The sequence below is a fragment of the Oxyura jamaicensis genome, chromosome 3, assembly GCF_011077185.1.
Source record: "Oxyura jamaicensis isolate SHBP4307 breed ruddy duck chromosome 3, BPBGC_Ojam_1.0, whole genome shotgun sequence".
NCBI classification, from domain to species: domain Eukaryota; kingdom Metazoa; phylum Chordata; class Aves; order Anseriformes; family Anatidae; genus Oxyura; species Oxyura jamaicensis.
Window position 1 is genome coordinate 118,410,780 of NC_048895.1, and position 25,055 is coordinate 118,435,834.

The 25,055-nt window shown below is 44.2% G+C and overlaps 1 protein-coding gene across 6 annotated transcripts in view; it reads right to left on the reverse strand.

Moving 5' to 3' along the window:
- IFT172 (intraflagellar transport 172) overlaps window positions 1-25,055 on the reverse strand; it is a 43,632-nt gene that overhangs the window by 15,257 nt on the left and 3,320 nt on the right. For all 6 annotated transcript variants that reach the window (XM_035321534.1, XM_035321533.1, XM_035321532.1 and 3 more), the window contains exons 7-30: window positions 24,577-24,656; window positions 23,066-23,153; window positions 21,998-22,212; window positions 21,787-21,910; window positions 20,378-20,473; window positions 19,572-19,733; window positions 17,760-17,813; window positions 17,060-17,163; window positions 16,275-16,360; window positions 14,369-14,481; window positions 10,392-10,559; window positions 9,870-10,006; window positions 9,089-9,196; window positions 7,595-7,679; window positions 7,179-7,271; window positions 6,486-6,563; window positions 5,583-5,831; window positions 3,872-3,950; window positions 3,349-3,469; window positions 2,759-2,903; window positions 2,596-2,685; window positions 2,080-2,177; window positions 920-1,055; window positions 724-840 (exon numbers count right to left, since the gene is read on the reverse strand). In XM_035321534.1, the coding sequence (XP_035177425.1) occupies window positions 724-840; window positions 920-1,055; window positions 2,080-2,177; window positions 2,596-2,685; window positions 2,759-2,903; window positions 3,349-3,469; window positions 3,872-3,950; window positions 5,583-5,831; window positions 6,486-6,563; window positions 7,179-7,271; window positions 7,595-7,679; window positions 9,089-9,196; window positions 9,870-10,006; window positions 10,392-10,559; window positions 14,369-14,481; window positions 16,275-16,360; window positions 17,060-17,163; window positions 17,760-17,813; window positions 19,572-19,733; window positions 20,378-20,473; window positions 21,787-21,910; window positions 21,998-22,212; window positions 23,066-23,153; window positions 24,577-24,656 (2,826 nt within the window). The remainder of the gene's footprint in view (window positions 1-723; window positions 841-919; window positions 1,056-2,079; window positions 2,178-2,595; window positions 2,686-2,758; window positions 2,904-3,348; window positions 3,470-3,871; window positions 3,951-5,582; window positions 5,832-6,485; window positions 6,564-7,178; window positions 7,272-7,594; window positions 7,680-9,088; window positions 9,197-9,869; window positions 10,007-10,391; window positions 10,560-14,368; window positions 14,482-16,274; window positions 16,361-17,059; window positions 17,164-17,759; window positions 17,814-19,571; window positions 19,734-20,377; window positions 20,474-21,786; window positions 21,911-21,997; window positions 22,213-23,065; window positions 23,154-24,576; window positions 24,657-25,055) is intronic.

Consider the following 25,055-nt stretch of genomic DNA (forward strand, 5'->3'; position numbering starts at 1 on the left):
CTTCTGCCTCCTCAGCATAGCCCACATTGCTCTTGGAAGGGGCTGATACAGAGTGACAGAACAGTATCTCTGAGGTACAATGCTGGATGCTGGAAAAGAGAAGTCTCTGGGGAGACTTTATTGCAGCCTTTAAATACTTAAAGGGGGACTTATAAGAAAGATAGAGAGACTTTTTACAAGGGCATGTAGTGATAGAACAAGGGGTAATGGTTTTAAACTGAAAGAGAGTAGATTTAGATCAGATATAAGGAATAAATTCTTCACTATGAGTATGACAAGGCACTGAAACAGGTTGCCCAGAGAAGCTGTGGAAGTGTTCAAGGTCAGGCTGAATGGGGCTTTGGGCAACCTGATCTAATGAAAGATGCCCCTCTCCATGGCAGGGGGGTTGGAAAGGATGATCTTTAAGGTCCCTTCCAATCCGAACCATTCTATAATTCAATGAACACTGCACAGGGGTTAGTAGTGGAGCAGTACCTGGAGTAAGGCAGTGTTGCAGAGTGGCTAGGGGATCAAGGCCTGCTTTTGGGGTGCAATGCTGCAGATCAGTTAGAGGCAGAGCAGTGGCACAAGGGCATCCAGTATTGCGCCACATTATGAAGCTAGATAGCGTATGCCAGTTCTTCACATTTTGTGATGAATATAGACAGGGCAGTTCCTACCGGGATCCTGCAGGCAAAGTCTGACCTCTGTGTGGTAGGATAGCTGTGAAGTGTTTATTACCCTGTAGGCTTCCTCCCACATGTCATTCACTCTGTACATGTTCACTGCGGCCTTCCAGTCCTTAGCTTCTAGGTAGTGGTACTCAGCCTCCTGTAAACGTCCCTCTGCCTCCAGCTCCTGCAAATTGAGGAAATAAATTAGTGATGCTCTTCTCTCTACTTGGCCTAGCTGATCCTCTGCCATGAGATACACTCACCTTTCCCAGGTGTAGGTGTGTATCACTGAGTAAGTCCTTGTGGTACTTGGCTACCAAGCAAACCATCTCATCATACATCTTACACTTCTTGTACATAGTGATGGCCAAATCAGGTTCATCCACAGTGATATACAGCCTGGAAATGCAAGCACATTCAAATGACTCAGCTGATGGCATGACCAGTGCCTGCATTCTCTCTGCATCTTGCCCAGCTGGGACTTCATCCTGGGCACAGTGTCAGAAGGCATGACTGGAGGACTGTGACTGCGGGAATGATAAACTCCCAGACAACTCTAAACTTGTGCAGGATTTGCTGCTCCAACTGGATGCATATAAGTCTATGGGGCCTGACAGAATTCAGCCAAGGCTACTCAAAGAACTGGCTGATGTAATCACAAGACAATTATTTTTCAGTGGTCTTGGGAATCTGAGAGGTCCTAGTTGTCTGAAAGATGGCAAATGTCCCAGTTTTCAAGAAGGGCAAGAAAGAAGAACCTGGTAATTACAGGCCTGTCAGTCTCAATTCAGTGCCTTGTAAAATTCTGGAGAAGATTATTCTGGGAGTTATTGAAAACACTTGAAATGCAATGCAGTAACTGGTCATAGCCAACATGGGTTCAGGATTGGAAAGTACTGTTCAATAAACTTAATTTCCTTTTATGACAATATTATCCACCTAGTTGACCAAGGGAAGCCAGTTGATGTATTATTTCTGGATTTCAGCTTAGATTTTGATACTGTCTCTCACAGTTTCCATCTGGACAAAATGTCCAGCATACATCAGACAAATACATAATATGATGAGTGAACAATTGGCTGACTGGTCAGGCTCAAATGTTACATTAGGCTGGCAGCCAGTCACTAGCTCTATTTTAGGCCCAGTTCTTTTTAATAACTTGGATGCAGGATGCAAATGTATGAGTATGTTTGCATATGACCCTAAATTGGGAGGAGCTGTTGTCTCCTATGAGGGTTGAGAGGCCTTGCAGAGAGATCTTGACAAATTAGAGGGCTGAGCAATAACCAACCGCGTGAAGTTTAACAAGAGCAAGTGTTGGATTCTGCACCTGGGACAGGACAACCCTGGATATATATACAAAATGGGAAAGAAGAGGCTGGAGAGCAGCTCTATAGAAAGGTATCTGGGGGTTGATGCTCACCTCTCTGCTTCTTTGAACTTGCCCTGCTTCTCCATCTCTTGGGCCTGGGTTATGTAGAGAACAGATACATCTTCCTGGCTCATACACTTGATTGCCAGCTGCCAAAAAAAAAAACACACATTGGATGAACTACAGCACACTGCACAGTGATTTCTTGACACAGAGTAGATAAGGAGAAAACAAATCTAATTCCCACTACGAACAGGTGTATATGCTATATGCTTTGTAGAGAACTGGTTGTCATTTGTCACTGTGATCAAAGTACACAGGACCAAGCCCCTCGGAGAGTACTACTTGTGTCACAGGTGGAACCATATAGGACTGCTGATGTAAAATGGGGCACACACATAGGTTGTGAATACCAGGGACTAATTTCCTAATGGCTGCCAGGTGCCCCTACACTGATCGTTTAGGATGAGTGCTTGTTGTTCAAGTGTTGGCACAAGGCCACTTCCTGATGAACTACAATTCACAAAGTGGGGTGAGGTCCCCAGAAGCTTTGGCTTCTGACTTTACCTTATGAGCTTGTTCCCAGAGCCCAGCCTGTGTGTACATGTCAATGGCATCCTTGGTTTGGTCTCCTTTGATGTACAGTTCCTCTGCAACCTGTGGGAGAGATGACCATGGTCAGCAGTCCCAAGGGATATAGAGCAGCAATGATTGCACGATGTGGCCTCACCTGATACTCCTGTAGCGCTGCATAGTGCTGGGCAATCTTGGGGTAATATTTGGCTGCTGTCTGTTTGTCCTGCAAGTCCAAAATGTAGATGGCCTTCTTCCACTGACGGGCTCCCAAGGCTGCCTCAATGGCCTTAATGGAGCACCTAGCATCAGAAATGTAACTCTTTACAGACAGCCATCAGTCATTTCCTCCAGCTGAGCTAAGACAAGGAGACCAAAGTGGTCTGCTGCTTGATTCTTCTTCCCAGGGTAGAGCAAGAAGGACCTGAATAGCTTCACAGCAGAGAAAAAAGCAGCCCAAGTGAAGCATGAGAGCAAAGGTCTGGAACACCAGCAAAGCTAGGGGAAAGAGTGAAGAACTAGGACAATGGGGAAGAGTAATCAGGGCTGACAGACTCTGAGAGAAATATGGTGAGGAATCCATGGCTGGGCCAGCAGAGACTGCATATAGGCACCACAGGCAGTGGCAAAGTGGGGTCAAAGGGGCTTACTCAGGCTTTTTACCCTGATGACTTAAGCAAACTGTATCAACTTCATAGCCTGCCAGGTTATACTGCTGCTGGTTATACAGCCATCACATGCCCCCACCTGGCTTCGATATAATGGTTAATGGCAGCATCCAGCTGTTTCTGCTGCACCAGATGGTCTCCCCACGCCTCCTCCAGCTTCACAACTTCTGCGGGAAATGCTAGGCGAGCCAACTCCACTGCTGTAAGGGAACATGATAGCTGTTATGCTGAATCCATCAAGGAAGCAGAACAGTGTCAAGCCTGGATAGGGGTACGTGTGGAGGAGGGGGATGGTGACCCATCTAATGTGCTTCAGCTTCAATGGGCTACCCAGCAATCTGGATCAAACCCATGCTGGTACAATGCCTTGGGGAACCCATGCATGATCAATGGCCTGGGGAAGAGGATCCTGTTGTGGGGCTGTGTGCGGCAGATGCGACTATGTGACAATACATACATTGAATGAGGTGGTATGTGGAAGCTTTAAAGCAACTAGGCAACTCTGAGCTCCAGGGCAATAGCTCATTCTGCCACCAGGCCAGAATACCCAGGCTTCTGCTGGGAAAAAGGTCTGTGTGTTGGAAACATATTTAGCACAGTACCTTTCAGAAAGGCACTGCCCTTGCAGTAGCACTCCAGAGCCTTCCGTGGGTTCCCAACCTTCTCGAATAGGTCTCCAGCCTAATGACAAACACAAGCTGCCAGTTTCCAGAGCCACTGTCTCCCCACGGCATCCTCCCTACCACCCCCTTGTACAGAACTGTCAGTATTGCCAGAACAGACCTTGCCACACAGATTCTCTATCAGCTATGCCTTCCCCACGCACGAAGACCATGGGAATAAAGGGGACTTCCAGGAAAGAGTGCATGTGCTGAGATCATTGTTCTCTCTGCTGAACCCCACACCCCAAGGGTTTATCTGGGGTACCACCTACTAACAAGATCTATTTTTGAGACAACTTCTTCCTCTGCAGAGGAAGAGAATTAATACGAAGGAGCAGCAGATGACAAAATGTTATGGACTGACCGTAAACTCCATTCCCCATTCCTCTACACTGCTTGGGGGGGAGAAGGTAGAGGAGGTGGATGGGGGAAAGGTGGTTTTAGTTTGCTCTTAGTGTTTCACTGCTCTAGTCTGTTAGTAATAGGCAATAAATTATATTCTCTCTACGTAGAGTCTGATTTGCCTGTGATTGTAATTGGTGAGTGATCCCCGTCCTTATCTCAACCCTTGAGCCTTTTTCTACTGTATATTCTCCCCCTCTCCCTTTGAGGAGGAGGCATGAGCAAATAGTTGTGGTGGAGCTTAGCTGCCCATCAGTTTGAAACCACCACAATAATGTAGGAAAAGTCGGTGGCTAAAGCACATGTCTAGGTAAAGTTTACAAGAACAGAATAAGCATATACCAGCCTTTCATCTATTATATCTCCAATAGTCTGCATTGTAGAGGCTTCCTGAGTTCAGGTCATGAACCTATCATCATATTTTATGGCTTTTTACAGAGTCTACTTTTATGAATTGTCTAATCACTTTTGGACCACTCATACTTTTGGTAAAACAAACAAACCAACCAACAAAAAAAACACAACAAAAAACACCTTGCAGCTATGCGTTCCACAGTTAGGTTTTCAACTGAAGGCTTAAGAAAAGGTAACAGGTTTGGAAAAGCACAAATTTATCTAGGGTGAAAGTGAAATGATCAGAAAATGCCCAAGGTTAAATAAGACTGAAGAAATGTAATTGAAGCAAAGCACATAAAATAGGCAAGCAAAGTAAGTGCTTTTTTCACACAACACATAGGTGGAAATGGATAACTCATAGTCAACATTGTAGATCCAAAAGTACAGTTAAAGTAAAAGTACGGTTAAAATAATAATTTGACAAGCTCATGGAAGCAAAATCCATCAAGATTAAACATAAAAATAAAAATTTGAGTTCAGGTACAGTATAGTCTGCAAACTGCTAGTAGCCATGAAAGTACACTATGAGAAGTATCAGCATATATTTGTCTTCTTTGTTCTTTATACTTCTTTCTTAAGCATCTGCAGAGACCACTGTTGGCCCTGATACCATACTGTATACTGGTCTCAGACTCAGCATTGCTTTCTTATGTTAGCATAGTTATGTGTTATATGAAAAACTGTTTTAAAAGGGTCACCTAATGATAAGTAGTTACCAATTTCTTGTGTTACTAGATATAGAGACAAAGAATTATACCTGCTACATTCCTGCTTGATGCTTGTGTATCTCAGAGAAGTAAAGGACAAGAGCTTTGACGCTAAGGAAGAAGGCCCGATGAGGTGGACCACTCACCTGTTCATACAGTTCCCCTCTGATCAGTGCTGTTGAGATCCTATTGATGACATCCCCATTGGTCACAAGCTCATCCCTGCTCAAGGCCAGCCGTGCTGCCTTAGCTGGAAGCCCTGCCCGCAGGTATAAGCTGATGGCTGCCAGGTAGTCTCCCTGTCCCTCTTGGACCTCCCCAGCCTTCTCTTCTTGCTGGGTGTCCAGCAGCCATTGGTAGTAACCCCGACGTAGCTTATCCAGCATCGGGTGTCCCTGTTGAGAAATCGATCACTGTAATTCCATCACTGCAACCTCCCTTTACATTTCTCTTTTATCATCTTAAGACATTCCCTGCTATTTTATTCCTTGACTGTCAGATGCATGATCATGAAGAAGACACTAATTTTATTCCTGTGCCTTGTCTTGTGGGCAGGTCTAGCTACCATAATCCTTCCTGAACTGCATCTCTGATGCACACGGGCCCTGAAGCCATATTACGCTGTACTCTAGAAAATAAAAGCACCTGTTTGGTGTTGGACCAAAGATCTATTATCCCCAAACCATGTCTTCTGCCATTCTTAACAGCTGCCTTGCTGATCTCTGAACTTGCTATTTCTTAGGGGCATCACTTCTTATTTAGCACTGCAATTAAGTCTCTCCACACCCAAGCCTCCATTCTTGTGCCTTGTTCTCCTGACTCTATGATGTGTTCTGGACTCTCTGATGGCATGACACCTTCCCCTTTTTAGTGAAGTGAATCAGATGGTGGAGCTTCAGGGCAGGCTCAGAGTCTCTTTGGGAGCCTATCCAAGCAGATATCAAGTCCTGATAAGCCAGGTGAAGAGCACCTAGATCATCATTGGATTCCGAACCAGGAGACTTACCAAGCAAGCACAAAACACAGTTTGGTGAAGCTATATTCTGTACCTTGGCCTCCGCAACCACAATGCACTCATCCCACATGTGCAGCTCCTGGTACATGTCCATGGCCTCCTCTGTAGCATTCTGCGTTAAAGAGCGAACTGTTAAACTTAAGGGTCCATTAGCAGACACATTGCCATTGAGGTCTCACAACAGATGCAGGTTAGATGTGCAGAAACCATGTGCACAACTGAACCATCCCTTTTACATGAATATTGAACCTCCCTCATCCTCCTTCTGTACCTCAGGGCAATCACAGAATCATAGAATGGTTTGGGTTGGAAGGGACCTTAATTCCATCTAATTCCAACCCCCTTGCCATGGGCAGGAACACATTCCACTAGACCAGGTTGCTCAAAGCCCCGTCTAACCTGGCCTTGTACACTTTCAGGGATGGGACATCCACAGCTTTTCTGGGCAACCTGTTCCAGTGCCTCACCACCCTCAGAATTAAGAATTTCTTCCTTATATTTAATCTAAATCTACCCTCTTTTTGTTTAAAGGCATTACTCCCTGTCCTATCACTGTATTTCCTGATAAATTCTACACTTTGGAACAAGGAGTATCTCCCTCTATTCCAGAGTAAAACTTTTCTCCCAGGAAAAAAAAATAATCTTCCTTCTCTCCTTCATACCATGGCACAAATCTCCCTGCTCAGAAGTAAGTGAAACCTTTTCTGCTCCTGGTTCCTGTACTCACCTGTTCCAGGAAGATCATCTCTGCCAGCTTGTAGTTCTTGTCTAGCATGGCCAAGCGGGCACGCACCAGGTAATGGTCTGTACCATCCCCACCCTGCAGACAGTCACAGTTAGCTCAGTTGGTTTCTTGGGTGAAAGAACAGGCTCTAGATATGGTATAAGGGAGGTGATTGCAGGTGGGGTCTTTGTCATTACAGAAACTAAGACAGAAGTAAGAAGACGGGAGTAGTACACTACACAATGTTTAGCCAGAAGAGGGATCTGACAGGCCTGGATGAAGGATTAGGTCAGCAGATTCTACATGATCATGTCCTAGTCTGTAGCAGCATAATGGGGGTCATGGACACAGAAGATAATGTGTATGCAAGTGTTCACAGAGAAGTAAGTGCCCCAAACAGCAGAAAAGGTTTGACTCACATGCTCTTGAGCTGCCTGGTCAGCAATAGCATTGGTTTCATGCAGAAATCGAGCCTTTGCCATATTGCCCAGAGCTGCAAAGCACCTGGGAAGATGGGAAGAACAAAGCAATTAGTCACTAACGGGTTTGTTGGCACCTTTAGTTCAAGACAAGAAAATCAGAACCTGGGCAGCAGACCACGCAGTGCAAGCTGGAGAGGAGAATAGCCCTGCTTCAAGAGAAGGACTTTGTTAAGACCCATGTTCAGATGTGCCCTCTAGTCCAGCTCCATGGAAGAAGCCATAGGCATGACCATAGTACGTGCTTCACTTCCCTACACTTCACAGATCCTCTGAGTTTGTCGGTAAAGTTTAATATCTTTATCAATGACATAGACAGTGGGATCGAGTGCACACTCAGCAAGTTTGCAGACAACAAGGTGAGTGGTGCAATTAATACAATAGAAGTAAGGGATGCCATCCAAAGGGACCTGGACAGGCTAGAAAAGCGGGCCCATGTGAACCTAATGAAGTTCAGTAAGTCTAAGTGCAAGGTGCTGCACCTGGGTCAGGGCAATCCGGGACATGCGTACAGACTGGGGGGAAGAGCTCATTGAGAGCAGCCTTGTTGAGAAGGTCCTGAGGGACCAGAAGGCCAACTGCATCCTGGGCTGCATCAACAGAGGAATGGGCAGCAGGTCTAGGGAGGTGATTGTCCCCCTCTACTCTGCTCTTTTGAGCCCCCACTTGGAGTACTGCATCCAGGTCTGGGGCTCCCAGCACAAGAAGGATGTTGATCTTTTAGAACAGGTCCAGAGGAGTGCCACAAAGATTATCAGAGGGCTGGAGCACCTCTCCTATGAATAAAGGCTGAGAGAGCTGGGGATGTTCAGCTTAAAGAAGAGGGTGACCTCATTCACCCTCACCACATTCACCGGGGTGACCTCATTGCAGCTTTTCGGTACTTAAAGGGGGCTTATAAAAAAAAAAAAAGAGAGCAACTTTTTGCTCAATCAGAGAATGACAGGACAATGGGGAATTATTTTAAACTACAGTAGGGGAGATTTAGATTAGACGTTAGGAGGAAATTCTTCACTCAGAGGGTGGTGAGGCACTGGAACAAGTTGCCCAGAGAGGCTGTGGATGCCACATCCATGGAGGTGTTCAAGACCAGCCTGGATGAGGCCCTGGGCGACCAGTTTTGGTGGGTGCCATCCCTGACCATGGTAGGGGGGTTGGAACTAGATGATCTTTAAGACCCCTTCCAAACCGAGCCATTCTGTGATTCTATGATCTGATAGACATAGAATCATAGAATGGCTCGGTTTGGAAGGAACCTTAAAGATTATTATTACCCTAAAGTCGTTGCCTGGAATAGAGAACACTTCATTCTCCAATGCAGTGAACTTTCCAGGCCACACAAGAAGTCACATCTTCAGTTAAATTCTGGTTTCTGTGAGGGATCCAGCAAAGGGAGTGTTTAGGCCAGAAAGATGTTATAGCTTTTTTCTGTACCTCTCTGCAATGTGCAGCTGTCTGGCTTCCAAAGCCAGTCTGCTTAGGGTCTTCCACATGGCTTCCGTTTCTGTTGACATTTCTAGCGTCTCCAAAAATGCAGTGGCCCTTGAGGCAAAGAGATATGCAGACTTTCAGTAACAGAACAGAAGAGCTCTCTGATGAAATTCCTAGTCTGAGACCAGAGCTTCCTAAGAGTTCCCAAGAGCTGCACTGAAAACACACAGGTGTGACAAGTTTTGAAGACTGTATAAAAACAAGGCCTGACATATCAGGGAAAAATTCTCAAGTGAGATCAGTTTGCGAAATTTTCTTCCCTGGTCAATTTTAAATACAGGCAACAACATCAGCCCTGCCCAGGTGGCCATCATGACTGCTTTGGACAGTCAGTTTTTACTCCACACAGCTCCTGAAAGTTTCCATGCAACAGTGTCACTGTCACTAGAGGGGCAGCAGCAAGAGCTCTGAAGTACTACTTCACATCTGGCTCCTATGGAAGACACTTACTGCAATTAAATGCAAACTCCATTCACTGAATTCACTGGTGTCAATGGCACCAGACTGGCCAGCATTTTCTGCCACACAGTCTGAAACCACAAAGCTGTGAGGATGACAAAGGGGAGTACTCATTCCTGAATACCTGGCACCAACATCAATGCTCAGTGCCTAAACTTCAACTCAGCATAGAAAGTCATGCTGGTGTTAAGTCATAGACTGCTGACCCTCGGTTGCATGCTAAGTGGGGCACCTGCCATAACCATATAGCTTACCTAGCACTTACCTGTGATAATCCCCATCATCAATGGCAGTTCCAAACTCTATGAGACCTTCATCTAGGGTGTAGGACACAGTGTTCACCCCTTCGGATACGATCACTTCAGTCTTTCCATCATTCCGTTCCAAGTCTACAATATCTCCCTAAAAAGAGTACCAGTTATCAACACTCCCATGTTCTTCTAGAGCATGTAGGGGTAGTATGGATGTGAAGACAGCACTGTGGCAACTCCGCATGACTAAAGTTCTGCTGGATGAGCTCACACCTAGCAGACATTGTCACTATCACACTACAGAGAATGAAAAAGCCACTGAGCAGCTCCTCCTATCTCCAGGTTCTGCCAGAAATGCCTGCCACAGAGTATTTCTGGCAGTGCAATATGGAATAGGTGAGCTCATATTTTGCCCAGGAGAAACTGGCAGTTCCCTTCTGTCTTCTCTTCTGAAATCTGTCGTCCTGCATATTCCCACATACGTGACCAATTAGTATAGAAATTCATGGAGGAAATCAAAGTCTTCAGAGTTTTACCTTCAGAGGAAACATGGTGACTCGCTCTGGAGCATCAATGTTATACCAAATGCAGAGGTTGTTTCTGCTCTGTGCCACCACCACATCACTGCCTGGAACCCACTGCACATAGGAGCAATAGTTCAAAATGGTAGTCTTGGTGCTGCTTTCAACATCATAGAGCTGCAACTAGATGAGGAAAGAGGAGAAAAAGGCTCAGCATGGCTCATGGCTGGGCTACTAGCTTATATGAACATGGTAGGAACATCTGAGCAAGCATCTTGTAAACAGGTATTACCAAGCAAGAATCAAACATTTTCCAAGATATGTAGCTCAAACTTCCACACGGTTATTATTTATGTATGTTACTATCGAAGACTTAAGATCTTTTTTAACTCTTGCTATATTTTAGGCAGCATGTTCAGATCCTGACCTCCTTATTGCTAAGTTCATAAATACATAAAACAGAATATGTTCTGTGCTACTTCAGCACCCTCTTGGTTGTACAGCTGCAATAGGAGAATGGTCTCTTAAGTCCTTCATGCAACCAGACTGAAGGACCAAGAAGGGCCTTCCTCTGCAGCTCTGGGCTGAACTGTCCATCCTAGGTAAAGTCTTATTACAAGAACTGTTGCTAATAAGCTGAAAGGATGTTGCCTTGAAACAAACTTGGCAATTTGGAAGGTATAACCTGACACATGGCATAACAAAGGTGTATAATGCCTTGTAACTTAAAAGTCTTGGGCTGTGTTTGCTCTTTCTCATAATTGGCTTCACATGGTAAAGATGCAAAAAAGAAAAGAGAATTGTGTTGAGCCTTATGACATACCAGTAGAAGAAAACAAGAAATAAGCTTTTTCAGTTTGTACTAAACTGACTTTTTTTTTTTTTTTTTTTTTTTTTGCTGATGACACCAAACTTGGAGGAGTCGTGGACTCGAATGAGGGTGGAAAGGCCTTGCAGAGGGATCTGGATAGGTTGGAGAGCTGGGCGATCACCAACCGCATGAAGTTCAATAAGAGCAAGTGCCGGGTCCTGCACCTGGGACGGGGAAACCCTGGCTGCATGTACAGACTGGGCGATGAGACGCTGGAGAGCAGCCTAGAAGAGAGGGATCTGGGGGTCGTGGTAGACAGCAAGTTGAATATGAGCCAGCAGTGTGCCCTGGCAGCCAGGAGGGCCAACCGTGTCCTGGGGTGCATCAAGCACGGCATCACTAGTAGGTCAAAGGAGGTGATTGTCCCGCTCTACTCTGCGCTGGTGCAGCCTCACCTCGAGTACTGTGTGCAGTTCTGGGCACCACAGTATAAAAAGGACATGAAACTGTTGGAGAGTGTCCAGAGGAGGGCTACGAAAATGGTGATAGGCCTGGAGGGGAAGACGTACGAAGAACGGCTGAGGTCACTGGGCCTGTTCAGCCTGGAGAAGAGGAGGCTGAGAGGAGACCTCATCACAGTCTACAACTTCCTCGTAAGGGGGTGTCGAGAGACAGGAGACCTTTTCTCCATTAACACCAGTGACAGGACCTGCGGGAACAGGGTTAAGCTGAGGCAGGGGAAATTTAGGCTTGACATCAGGAGGGGGTTCTTCACAGAGAGGGTGGTTGCACACTGGAACAGGCTCCCCAGGGAAGTTGTCACTGCACCGAGCCTGTCTGAATTTAAGAAGAGATTGGACTGTGCACTTAGTCACATGGTCTGAACTTTTGGGTAGACCTGTGCGGTGTCAAGAGTTGGACTTGATGATCCTTAAGGGTCCCTTCCAACTCAGGATATTCTATGATTCTATGATTCTATGACTGGAGGGAGATAAAGGGACATAGTTTAGGAGAATCATGGTACTGTCTGATTTAGGCTGGTGGCAGCCTGTTGAGAAAGCCCAGAGAGGCTGTGGGATGCCTGGAGGTATTCAAGGCGAGGCTGGATGTGGCTCTGGGCAGCCTGCTCTAGTGGTTGGCAACCCTGCCCAGAGCAGGGGGGTTGAAACTAGATGATCTTTAAGGTCCTTTTCAACCCAGGCCATTCTATGATTCTATGAGAGGCCTGAAAAGCGGACAGATGAAGTTTCAGCAATCTTTACAACTCTGATATTCTTGTTGAGATAGTAAATTATAAAGCCCAAATATAAACTGAACAAGAATGTAGAAATAAATATAAAATGTTATGTTGCTGGGAAAGTTCTCCCATCTCACATGGGAGGACATACAGCCTTGTGGAAATGTATATATCACTCACAAATAGAAGCCTGTTTCATCCAATGCAGGCTGCAGTCATATTAGTGACTTTCTGAAGTCACTAATACCTTTCTGAAGAATATTAGTGCAACAGAGAACAAACAGAAACCCTTCCTATTATTCAGTCTCCTTTATAGTGAAGCTCTTTCTTGACCGGTACTTTTATGAACATGTAAAATTAGTATTTTAATGAGCTGCAGACATGGAATAATCCTTCTGAGAGTTAAGAGCATCTTGATTAACAAGGCACTCTAATGCTGACGCAGGCATTAGATTTTTTTGCAAATCCATGTTGGGCTGCTCCTCCTATTTCTCTGGAATCACAAAGTATTTGTAGGAGTCCCTCTTCAACTATAATTTTTGTGTAAGAAAGCCTACCTCTAGCACAACCCTGTGAGAAATGTCTGTGTGGTAATGAGGTTGTGAGGTGCCAGATGTATGCACTGGAAACTTTGGCTACAAAGTTGAGCACTCTGGTCTGATAAGCTTGGCAGCAATGAATAAGACTGTATGTGAGTGATAACAAGCAGACAAGTAATTAAGTGGAGATCTGTGGTTCCCAGGCAAGGAGGTATATTCGCACCCCCTAAAATCTATGATGCAGTCTTAGGGGTCAAGCTGCAAAAAAGGACAAAGCAGGAGCAGTTCAGTGAAGAAGCCAGGGGCTGCTGTCTGAAACAAGGGATGAATTCAAGAGTTTCATCTGAGATGAAGAATTACAACACCTATGCATGTATGAACATAATACCTCATCAATCCTTGGACTAAGGAGAGAGGTACAGCCAACATGGAAATATTCTACTGCAGACTGACAGTCTCCAGGGATGTGAACGTGAACCCTGGAGCAATCAAAACCATCTTGGGATAAGCTGCAGTGCTATGGCTGGGGCCTGCCACAGCATCTGGGATACCTGCATAAGAATTCTGGACATGAATTACATCATTGTCAATAAGGTCATGTGTTCTTTTCAGGACACTTGTTACAAGACAAACTAATAAAGTGAAGCAGTAAGAAAGCCTTACATTCGTAACAATGAAGAAGGCTTCACTGTGAGCTGGGCAGAACTGTAACACAATTGATAAATACATCTTCTTGCCTGCTGTGGAGAGCTTTTTCATCTGTATCTGTACAAATAAACTAAACACACCTAGAACATTATGTGAGTATCTGCACATTAGAATCTGTAGTGTGAAACTGTTATGATTCTGGACATAGTTTTGTCCTGGGTTTACTAATACTCTCCCACACAACTTTCAATCACAAGCCAAGGGCCACACTGGACATGCCATTTGGTTGTGACCAGGCTCTTTTAGAGAATTAGAATTCATCTTACAGACATAAGGCAAGCTGTTGCAGAGAACACCTTTTTTAAATTGACATGTTAAGTGCAACCTGAGATTGCACTTGCTCAACCTGAGATTCACCCACTTGCCTCCATCTCACAAAGAGTCTATTGTGAGAAACAAAGTTATGTTTTTGCAATAGAAGGTGTTTTTGCACACTATGACCTGTATTTTAAGGATTGATGAGAAGGAGGAAGATGTCAAGTAACTTCAGAGTTAGTTATGACTGAAAACCAAACAAGCAATACTGCCAACTCATGCAATCTGTACATAGTCTGTCTTTCTTAAAGGAATAGTCAAAAAATCATGAGTAATTCTCATGTGTTTCTCATCTCCTTTCCTGCACTCATGCATATTTGTCTTTACTTCTCCCCAGGTGTGCCACATTGCCACACCCCCCTCCAGATGTGTCTGGCCTTACCCTCATCTTCTTGTCCCTGAAGAGTAGTTTGTGGCCTGTTTCATTCAGCTCCAGCCAATCAATCTTGCTGTCATGGCTAATAGTGCCAGCATTGTAGCTACCTACAAGGTCCACTTGGGAGGGAAAAAGAAGAAACAGTGTAAGTACCTAAAGGTGCTGAACATTCAATGCTGTCCCATGGGGATCAGGTACTTGGGACCTAAATACAGCAGGACCCACAGGCAAACACACTGTGACATGAAAAGCAGACTGCAGTGAAATTTTATCTTGGTGCCTTATCAACAGATGTAACTCTTGGTCCCAGCCAGCATGGGTTTGTGAAGGGTAGGTCCTGCCTAACTAACCTGATTTCCTTTTATGATAAGATCACCCGTATGGTGGACCAAGGGAAACCAGCTGATGTGATTTTTTTGGACTTCAGCAAGGCTTTTGACACGGTTTCCCATAGGATCCTACTGGACAAAATGTCCACCATACAGCTAAATAAAAACATCATACGATGGGTGAGCAATTGGCTAACGGGCAGGGCCCAAAGGGTTATGGTAAATGGAGCTGCGTCAGGCTGGCGGGCGGTCACCAGTGGGGTCCCTCAAGGCTCCATTTTAGGGCCGGTACTTTTCAATATTTTTATAAATGATCTGGATGTAGGAATAGAGGGTATTTTGAGCAAGTTTGCTGATGACACCAAACTTGGAGGAGTTGTGGACTCAAATGAGGGCGTAAAGGCCTTGCAGAGGGATCTGGACAGGTTGGAGAGCTGGGTGATCACCAACCACATGAAGTTCAATAAGAGCAAGTGCTGGGTCCTGCACCTGGGACGGGGAAACCCTGGCTGCATGTACAGACTGGGCGATGAGACGCTGGAGAGCAGCCTAGAAGAGAGGGATCTGGGGGTCGTGGTAGACAGCAAGTTGAATATGAGCCAGCAGTGTGCCCTGGCAGCCAGGAGGGCCAATCGTATCCTGGGGTGCATCAAGAACGGCATCGCTAGTAGGTCAAGGGAGGTGATTGTCCCGCTCTACTCTGCGCTGGTGCAGCCTCACCTCGAGTACTGTGTGCAGTTCTGGGCACCACAGTATAAAAAGGACATGAAACTGTTGGAGAGTGTCCAGAGGAGGGCTACGAAGATGGTGAAAGGCCTGGAGGGGAAGACGTACGAGGAACGGCTGAGGTCACTGGGCCTGTTCAGCCTGGAGAAGAGGAGGCTGAGAGGAGACCTCATCGCAGTCTACAACTTCCTCGTAAGGGGTTGTCAAGAGGCAGGAGACCTTTTCTCCATTAACACTAGTGACAGGACCCGCGGGAACAGGGTTAAGCTGAGGCAGGGGAAATTTAGGCTGGACGTCAGGAGGGGGTTCTTCACAGAGAGGGTGGTTGCACACTGGAACAGGCTCCCCAGGGAAGTGGTCACTGCACCGAGCCTGTCTGAATTTAAGAAGAGATTGGACTGTGAACTTAGTCACATGGTCTGAACTTTTGGGTAGACCTGTGCGGTGTCGAGAGTTGGACTTGATGATCCTTAAGGGTCCCTTCCAACTCAGGATATTCTATTCTATTCTATTCTATTCTATTCTAACTCCCTCCACCCTCCTGTGAGTATGCGCAGATCACAGACAGTGCAAGCAGCAATATCATCATGCTGAACTAACTGCACAGAATGTTGGATTGGGGATGCAGTCAAAGTTGCCCCACAGCTGTGCCCACGCCAAGCAGCTAACCTGCCAAAAGCAGGGCAGCCTGGTGTCTAGTAATCTGCTGACAGGCAGAATGAATGTGAAGGGGGACTTCAGCAACCTGCTACCTAGTACAGTGAATACACAGAGGGCCTTCATGGATATGCTTGGCACAGTAAGTGCAAAGGGATCAGTCAAGCTACAAAATACAGGGGAGGGTTGTTTACATTCACCTGTTGCTATGGTCTTGATGTCTATCAAATAAGCCAGTCTCTTGTTCTCCTCCACGCCCCTTTGCCGTCTCTCATTGATACGGACACTATAATTTGAAATGAATGATTACTGTTACCTTTAATGCTCTCTAAATTCACAGGACTGAATCCCATCTTCCCCTTGCAAGACTTGCAATTTCCCTAAGCACATGGAGCCTCTTGTAGTTTTCTGACCTGTGACCCTTGCACAATACCTATGACTGCTTCAAATGGGAACAAAGCTTCTGATTCACGGCGTCATTCCAGAAGCTGCCCCTTTGGAATCAGGGTTTCCAAGAGCACATTAGTTATGAAAATTCCACCCCTGAGCAGCCCATGATCTTCCCTTCTCTCCTCTTGAATTAGAAAAGGGAGTATGGTATGTCAGAAAGACAGGAGGTCCCACTCGCATCTAGAGTCACCAGTAATGCTGGAATAGGATCAGCTGGATACAGAGATGCCTGAGCACATAAACAGGTTCTTCTTCACGCAATAGTCAAGTCAGGCTTCAATAAGCACGTATCAGAGGAAAATGTGCTCTTGTGCTTCTAAAACTTTAGAACCATCAGTTGTAACTGAGCAATTAAACCCCATCATTGGTTACTGCCAGAATAAGATAACTCAGGAAACATTCAGCAATGTGCCATCAGGTCCCAGAGTCTGGGAGCTGTGTTTACTTGGAAGTGTGGTACACTTCCAAGTATATGTATCTGAGATCACTTCCACAAAATCCCTATACTGGCCACACATGCAGGTGTGACACTCACCTGACAAGATGAGGGCTCATGAACTCTGTGCGGACAGACCCCAAGATGTCATTATTTCCATATTCCACCAGTGTCAACTCCCCTGCATTAAAGATCATGCAGACCTGTAGGAGAAAGGGGAATGCACTCTTACAGAAAAGTCAGGAAAGCACAAATACCTACCAGTGAGGTGAGCAGAAAAGGACTCTATTGCACACAAGTCTAAATTTAAACCCAATGGGATGAGCAAGGATCTGTTCGTCTTTCTGTTTTGACTGCCAGCTTTTCCTGATGACTGGGGATTTTAGTTCTGGCTCTATCAGTCTTGCAGGAAGAGCCAAGCTGTCACCTGGAGAGCTATACAGTTGACACATCAGCTTCTCAAAATCTCCCTGCCTTGCCAGAAAGTGAAGGATTCCAGGTAGTTAACACATCCTGTTTTCTGTACCTCCAACATCCTCTCTGGCTGTTGCTCTTTTATTGCTCCTCTCCCCTGCATGGTTTTGACTTATACAGTCCTCACATTGGATTTGCTTTGTACCTTGGCATATGGAAAAGGCAAGTATTGGGAGGAAGCAAATCAGGATGTATATTGAGAAGTTAAGTGCAGGAAACAGTTGAAAAACAGGACTTTCTAGAAATGTGGTTGACAATTTTTCTGCCAGTGCACACACTGCTTTACTCACCATTCATGAGTAGCATCCTGTCCCATCCAACTTACATTTTCATTGTCGAAGAAGAACTTCTCATTTCCTCCAGACCCTTGCCAGGCTACCTAAGATGCAATAGCATGGAGTGAGCAGTCAAGGTTGACAGCTTTTGCAGGGGACTAGGTTGCAGGCACTGTGGTCTGTGATTCAGCTCTCAACTCCCAGGACAGATAGCAAGAACTACACCGCACAGGGGATCATATACCAGCAGCCCAGCTATCAGCATTGTTGTTCAGTCATTACCAGCCTGCAAGTTCCCTATTTCCCTCTCCTTTTTTTTGACTACCTCTGCTTCAGAATGCTCTTCTCTTTGTGTAGCATTTGTTTGGCCTCTGAACAAAAGCTGTGTGTATGACCAATGTACATGACCCTCTAGCCTATTTTTTCACAGCATCTCTCCACCTTCCTCCAGACTAACTTTAATATAAAAAGTATCCCCAAAACAACTTTGCCTCAGTACATCTTCTGCACAGAATCAGTGCTATCATTTGTGGGGATAGAATCTCCACACCATATGACTGATCACCATAGTGTCTGTGAGGGACTAGCTGATCTGAAATTTGAGAACAGCTCAGAACACTGGGTAATGCAATAGCTACTGTAATGACAACAGGCAAGCGGTCAGAGAGGCAGAAAACAAAAGCCAAGGCTGCAGCTGTCCTTTTTCCTCCTTGAGCAAGAGCTAAAAGTCACTGCTTCAACAAAGCTCCAGCAAGACAACAACATGATAAACAGACTACTCACAACCTTATTCTTTATAAGAAATTATAGAAAGTGAAACAAAAAGTCCTCTGTGTAGTATGATATAGAGATTTAATCTGACCAGATTTTCAGTTGGATTACCAAGCAGCAGCATCTTCCAACTTGAATCTATAGTCAGGAACTACTGCTTCCTACTAGATTGATTAGTAGCACATCATTGGCTGATTAGAAGTGTATACCTATGCAAACAAAGCAAAAATATCTTGGGGTCTAGTTAATACTTCTGTCAGATACTAGCCTACTGTCCAGGTTTTCCTGGATTGGCACATAGTCTTATCATTCTGCACACCATGAGGCTCAGGGTGTTGGACAGTTTTGTCTGGATTGTTCTGTACTAGCATAAGCTGAGGTACTGCAGTCATGAATGGAGATATTTTTAAAAGAAAAAGCACAGTAAGATCCATACATTCACATCTGGAATGTGCAAATGTGCAGATGTACAGCATACAGTTTTGCCCTCCACCCCTCTACCCTTCCCCCACCCCCAGTACAAAACATTGAAGATGTTGATAAACTGGAGGAAACTCAGCAGAGGGCCATCAAGGTGTTTGGGGCTGGACCACTTGCACTCTGAGGCTGAAGGAATTGCACTTCCTCAGCTTGGAGAAGGGAGACCTTAGGAGACATCTAAGAAGCCATATATATATATATATATTTCCAGATACACAATGGAAAGGTGAAGAATGGTCATAAATTACAACAGATGAGATTCCAGCATAACACAGAATATATATATATCTATATTTTTTTTTAATAAAAAGGGAAAAAAAAAACTTCCCCCTCCCCCCCCCCAAGGACAGTAAAGCATTGACCAGAGAAACTGTGGTATATCCATCCTTGAAGGTTTTCAGTACCTGCCTGGATAAAGCCTGAGACATCACACCTGAATTTAACATTGATGCTCTTTTGGGTAAGAGGTCCCAAGGTCCCTTCTGATCTGAATTATTCTATGATTATTTGAAAAAAAAAAAAACACGTATTGTTCCTATGCAGAAAAAATATTCTGTGAGTAGCAAAGCTAAGCATTTGATACTCTTGAAATGTCATAGATTTTCCATTACCTCACTGAGCTTGTTGGAGCTGATGTCACCCAGCAGTAATGTGTCTGAGGTATGGGCCACCAGATATCTGTCTTTCCCTAAGATCTTCACCTCATCAATCTCATAACCGTAGTGGGATTTTAACACAACACGAGTTCCTGTTGAGAGGTTCTTCACAATGACCTACAGAATGTGAGAAAAATATGAGACCCTCTTTCCACGCACAGAGGAAGAACACAGATTTCTTGCCCTATGGAAGATTATATAACAGATTATATTTGGGTATTTAGATATTCCTTCACAACATTTCACTCTGTTTTTTAAAGAAACCTTACAATTTCTTTTGTATTGGACATTATTCGCAAGCTAGGAAATAAACTCCATTGTCTTTTCTTCTATCAAATTTCCATCCAGACTTGACCCTGTCCCTGGACCTTGACCCTGTCCCTAAGACCTTCCCAACAAGTTCCTACAGACAAATCATAGGTGCAAACGTGTACCTAAAATACTTTGGTAACTTGTTGTGCTGATTTTGGTGTATATTTTTCAAGGAAGGAGAGAGGGAATGAAGTAAATGGACCCAGGGAAATACACCATCGCTCTTAACTCTTTCAAGTATAGTTGTACTGAGGCTGAAGCTCACTACTATAGAATTTACAGTGTTCTCTCAGTTGATTGGCTGAGAAAATCTGAATGGCTGGAACAAGGACTGGAAACAGATTATGGACAGGAAAGAAGACAATGGCACCAGGAAATCCAAACATGTCTAGTTTTACCAAACATCTCATTTTCACCAAAATACATTACCTTATTGTATATCATCTTACCTGGCTTGGTCCCACATATGTCATTTCAAATTTATTTTTGTAAATGCTTCTGCGAAGACAGCAGTCAAATTGTTCAACTCCTCCACACAGAGTACCCTGGAGAAACAAACACACTGCACACAGTCAGAGCATTCTTTTAAGGAGAGGTATTCCAGACCCTACTCACATGACCAGGATCAGAGGTGTGACAGAAACCCACAGGTCCTGGATCCTCTGAAGAATGTGGCTCAAGCCCCAAGGTACATAAGAACCAGCCCTATCTTGACTTTATTGAGAGAACAGGAAAACTGAAAAGTTCTTAGAGAAACTGAGCTTACCAAATCCTGGCACATACATTGTAGTGGAAGAGAAGAGGTTAAAAATCACCTTTGTCCTCATCTTCCCTATTATCCCTCTCCATTTCCCACTTTATAACATCCCCACTCCTTTCACTACGCATCTATCCCTTACCCTTTTCCCTTCTCTGCAAGTATTTGTTCCTGTTCAATTAATCCTCTGAAATATTTTAAGGATTCTTGATTTTGTTGAACATAAAAAGATGCAAAAACTATCAAAAAAGTTGTAAATAGCAATCTCTTTAAAACTCTTCAAATTATGTAGGGAGCTATTTCGCTTAATACAGAAACATTTAAAGAAAGATTAATTTAAAGAGCTTTAAAGAGTTAAATACCTTAATACAGAAAGACAGACCAAGGTCCATAGGCTGGAAGTAGAAAAAAGACAACTCTAAACTGAAAATGTAGCACATAAAGTATAAGAAACAGTTCAGTTTTTCTGGATAGAAAGGATGCTCATGAGACTGCTCTAGAGAAGCTATGCTGACCTTACTATGCTTCTGTCAAAAAATGGGGACTGTTGCTGCCAATGAACACAAACATTGAAGATGTTTTCCTGGTTCATTGTACATATCAGAATCAGAGAATGGTTAAGGCTGGAAGAAACCTCTGAGGTCATCTGGTCCAAACCCCTTCTCAAGCAAGGGACAGATGTTGCCCGGGTTGCCCAGCAGGTTGCCCAGGACCATGTCTAGATGGCTGTTGAAGATCTCCAAGGAGGAAGATTCCACAACCCCTCTGGGCAACTTATTCCATCGCTCAGTCACCTGCCCAGTAAAGAAGTGTTTCCTGATGTTCAGATGGAAACTCTTTGTGTTTTGGTTTGTGCCCATTGCATCTTCTCCTGGCACTGGGTACATTGCACATCTGAATTCAGCAGTGTCCACATCTGAATTCAGCAGTGTCCCTTGCACAATGTCTCAGCCTAGGCATCCTGCATCACATTTCTAGGTGACAGTGCGCCTTCTCTCATGTGCCCTCTCTGTACCACATCATTTCATTCTCAGGAGAATGCATGAGACTATGCCTGGTGTGGGACTCATGGGTTCAGGGCTGCTAACTGATTATACAAACCGCACAGATCCTCGAACCATCCCTCTTCCATGCTAGAGCTGTGATGGTGTAGAGGTGAGCTATTTCTTTGGATTTGGCTTCTTCCCAGACACCACGGCGTGGGCTCCAGTTCAAAACCCTTAGCCTGTGAGAACAGATGAAAAACATGAAGAAATGCTCATGGTTGAAGGAGAAAGATCTATAAAAGGGAGACTTCCAACAGGCACCATACCTATCATAGCTTCCAATGACAACAGCCTGGCCACCAGGACTGGCAGCTGCTGTGGTGAATTCCTTCTCTGAGGAGTCCCGACTATAGTCAAAGGTTTGAATCACATTGCCCTCCTTGCTATAAGCTACAATCTTCTTATCACATCCTGCAGCCACAATGCTGTTCAAAGCCCAGGCAAGGGCATAAGGAGGACAGGGATGTGTCACCAACTTACCCTACATTAGACAAGAGAGAACATCTTGAAAACATCATTGACTTTAGCCCTCAACTGGCCTCTGTAGTCTACCGCATTGAGAACAGTATGATGCCCTTTCTTTAAAGTTCTTTTCATGGGTGTTGCTTTGTCTGCATGTCTTAGGCTGTAGGAAGGCAGACAGAAACCAGGACTGAGAGATGTAAGAACTATTCCATTCATTTAACTAGGAGAGAAGATTTCAGATGTCAGTACCAGTACCATTAACTAGACTGGAATGCATTCTTAAATTAGAAAAGTATATATGCGGCCTTCAGCTCATGCTAGATGGCAGACATGCTCAAATTGCTTCAGTGAGAGAGAAAAGATCTGAGTGGGAATAACATTTCTTCATCACATTTTAAAGCACAGAGACTACTCCTTTTGGGGAGGAGCAGGAGGCTCAAGAGAAATGCTGGGTGCCTAGAGTATCCTGTCCACAGACACAATGTGGACTTGTGATTCAGGGTTAACTGGAATAACTATACCTCGCTTAATGAGAAGAAGATAATACTTGTTCTCTGGAACCCTACCCATTCGAGTATCATTCTCCCGGACGTTCTAACATCAGATCTTTCCAGACATCTGAAAAGCCTCATGTCTCATACACAAAATGGTAATGTCCTCTCTTACTACCACACTCAGTGTAATTCAAAGCATCCAGTCACTGCTCCATTGTCTTCAATGTTTCGTAAAACCTCCACTAGCAAGAACAGACTGTAGCTCCTCTCCAGATCTGCACTCTCTTCACAACCTCATCACTTCACAGAGCTCTTGAGCCAGGAAGTTCACTGTGCAAACAGAAATTTCGCTCATTGAAGAAAGATCTTTGATACCTGTGATTCACCTGAGCCCTCATCATCAAAGAAGAAGCGTATTATGGTTCCATCTGCATGGCCGGACAGGATTCCCTTCCCCGACACACTGTAAATAAACAGATGCAAAGATGCAAGATTTGTACCTTTATTTTTTTTATCCCTGACCAGAAGAGCCAGTCCCAAGGACATTGTTGATGTTGCTCATCAAAGGAACCTTCACCAAAGATAAGTTGGATGGTGAAAGGAAGAGGACCTAGTACCTGTGTGTCTATAAAAACTAAAGCAGACAAAGGTATGGAAAGACAAGAGTGGACACTTAAATATAAACAACTTACTATATTACTAAAACATAGATAGGATAAGGAACCTTACATGGAATAAAGACTATGTACACAATTTCTTATAGCAAGGTGTTTTGAACAGTCCTTTCATTGGAACTCCTCCAGAAGTGAGGCTGGATATTGTGACACCGGTAATCAAAAAAAGCAACAAAAGTTGGAGAGAAAAATGTCTAGACAAACACTCCAGGACTAAGTCCATTATCTGTAGCATTAATATCTTGTGTACTTCTCTATACAAGCAGGGAGAAGAGAGCAAGGAAGAAGAAACAGGCTTAATGTAAGGCACACAGAATGAACACTTTTAATGATAATTCATATAAAGAATACATTTTCTATGATGCCACCTTCTGTCTATTGCAATCCCAGATTTGTCATTAACATCATATCAATAATAGCATGCACTGTGTTTAGAAATAACAGGAAAAGAGAGATAGTGGAGGGAGACTGAAGAGAGGGAGAAAAGGGGAGGAGGAAATAGGGGGAAGATATGTGGGGGGAAGGGGAGAGGGGTAAAGAAAAAAGGGGAGGAGAAACGAGAGCAAAGAAGAGAGAAAGAAAAAAACAGAAAGCCTTTGAAATGGATGCAAGACAGGTTCTGAAAGGATCTGTCAGCAATGGGAAGTCAGAGACTAGCTTTTTTGTTCAGCACTCAGAAAACAGAGTAACACCATTTACCAAAAATCCTACTGCTAGGACGATGACATATCTTAAATATTTTAGGTAAATGATACTAAAGTACTTAAAATGAAAATTAATTAAAATAATTCAGAACTGCACTTTATGATTATTTTTCTAATTATAGACTTGTCACAATTTAATCTGACAGAACATTTTCTATTTTTTTAGTCCTTAAACTTGACTAATATTAGTAATTAGCTAATGAAGTTGACAACTTTAATCTTTATAAAGTCATGAATTCAAGTAAATCAATATACGTATCTTACAGGCACTTACATCCTGAAATGTGTTTGGGGACAGCCAAACTGGATGGGCTAGTGTGGAGTGGCCAGGTGTCAGATTTTAGTAAGAAATTCCTTTTGGAAAGCACTGAATGTTATCATCTTGACAAGAACTGACAGTAGAAAGACATTCTAACAACTTCCCATACTGCCACAAGTTCTGCCAGGGCCAATGGCTAGGTAGGAGGCTTAGCCAAAGCAGCGTAGCCTAAAACAATGCCATACTCACTTGGAAGTTAGAGAGACCACATAGGAATCTGTCCCATAAATGGTGGAAGACTTGTTGTTCTTTGTATTTGCTAAACGAACCTGAGGAAGAGAATCTGGTCAATATTGCTTCTGTTCCCAAACAGAACCGTGGATATCCCGCAGTGTAATGTCCCCTTATGTTTTCCAGTCCATAACCAGCAACAGAAATAGAAAGCCCATTGCTTTCTGGTAGGTTGGAGAGCAAATGGAAAACTTGGAGCTGCAGTCATAGAATCATAGAATGGTTTGGGTTGAAAGGGACCTTAAAGATCATCTAATTATAACCCCCCTGCCATTGGCAGGAACACCTTCCTCTAGAAGGGAGTGGAAGGTGTCACACTTCCACATTTTTAGGAAGGCTCAGGAAAAGGACCAAAGGATCCAATAGAACCTCCAAGAACTGGGAACCAAAACCAGAAAATTTAAGCCACTGGAGTAATCCCCCTGTTGCTGATGGGT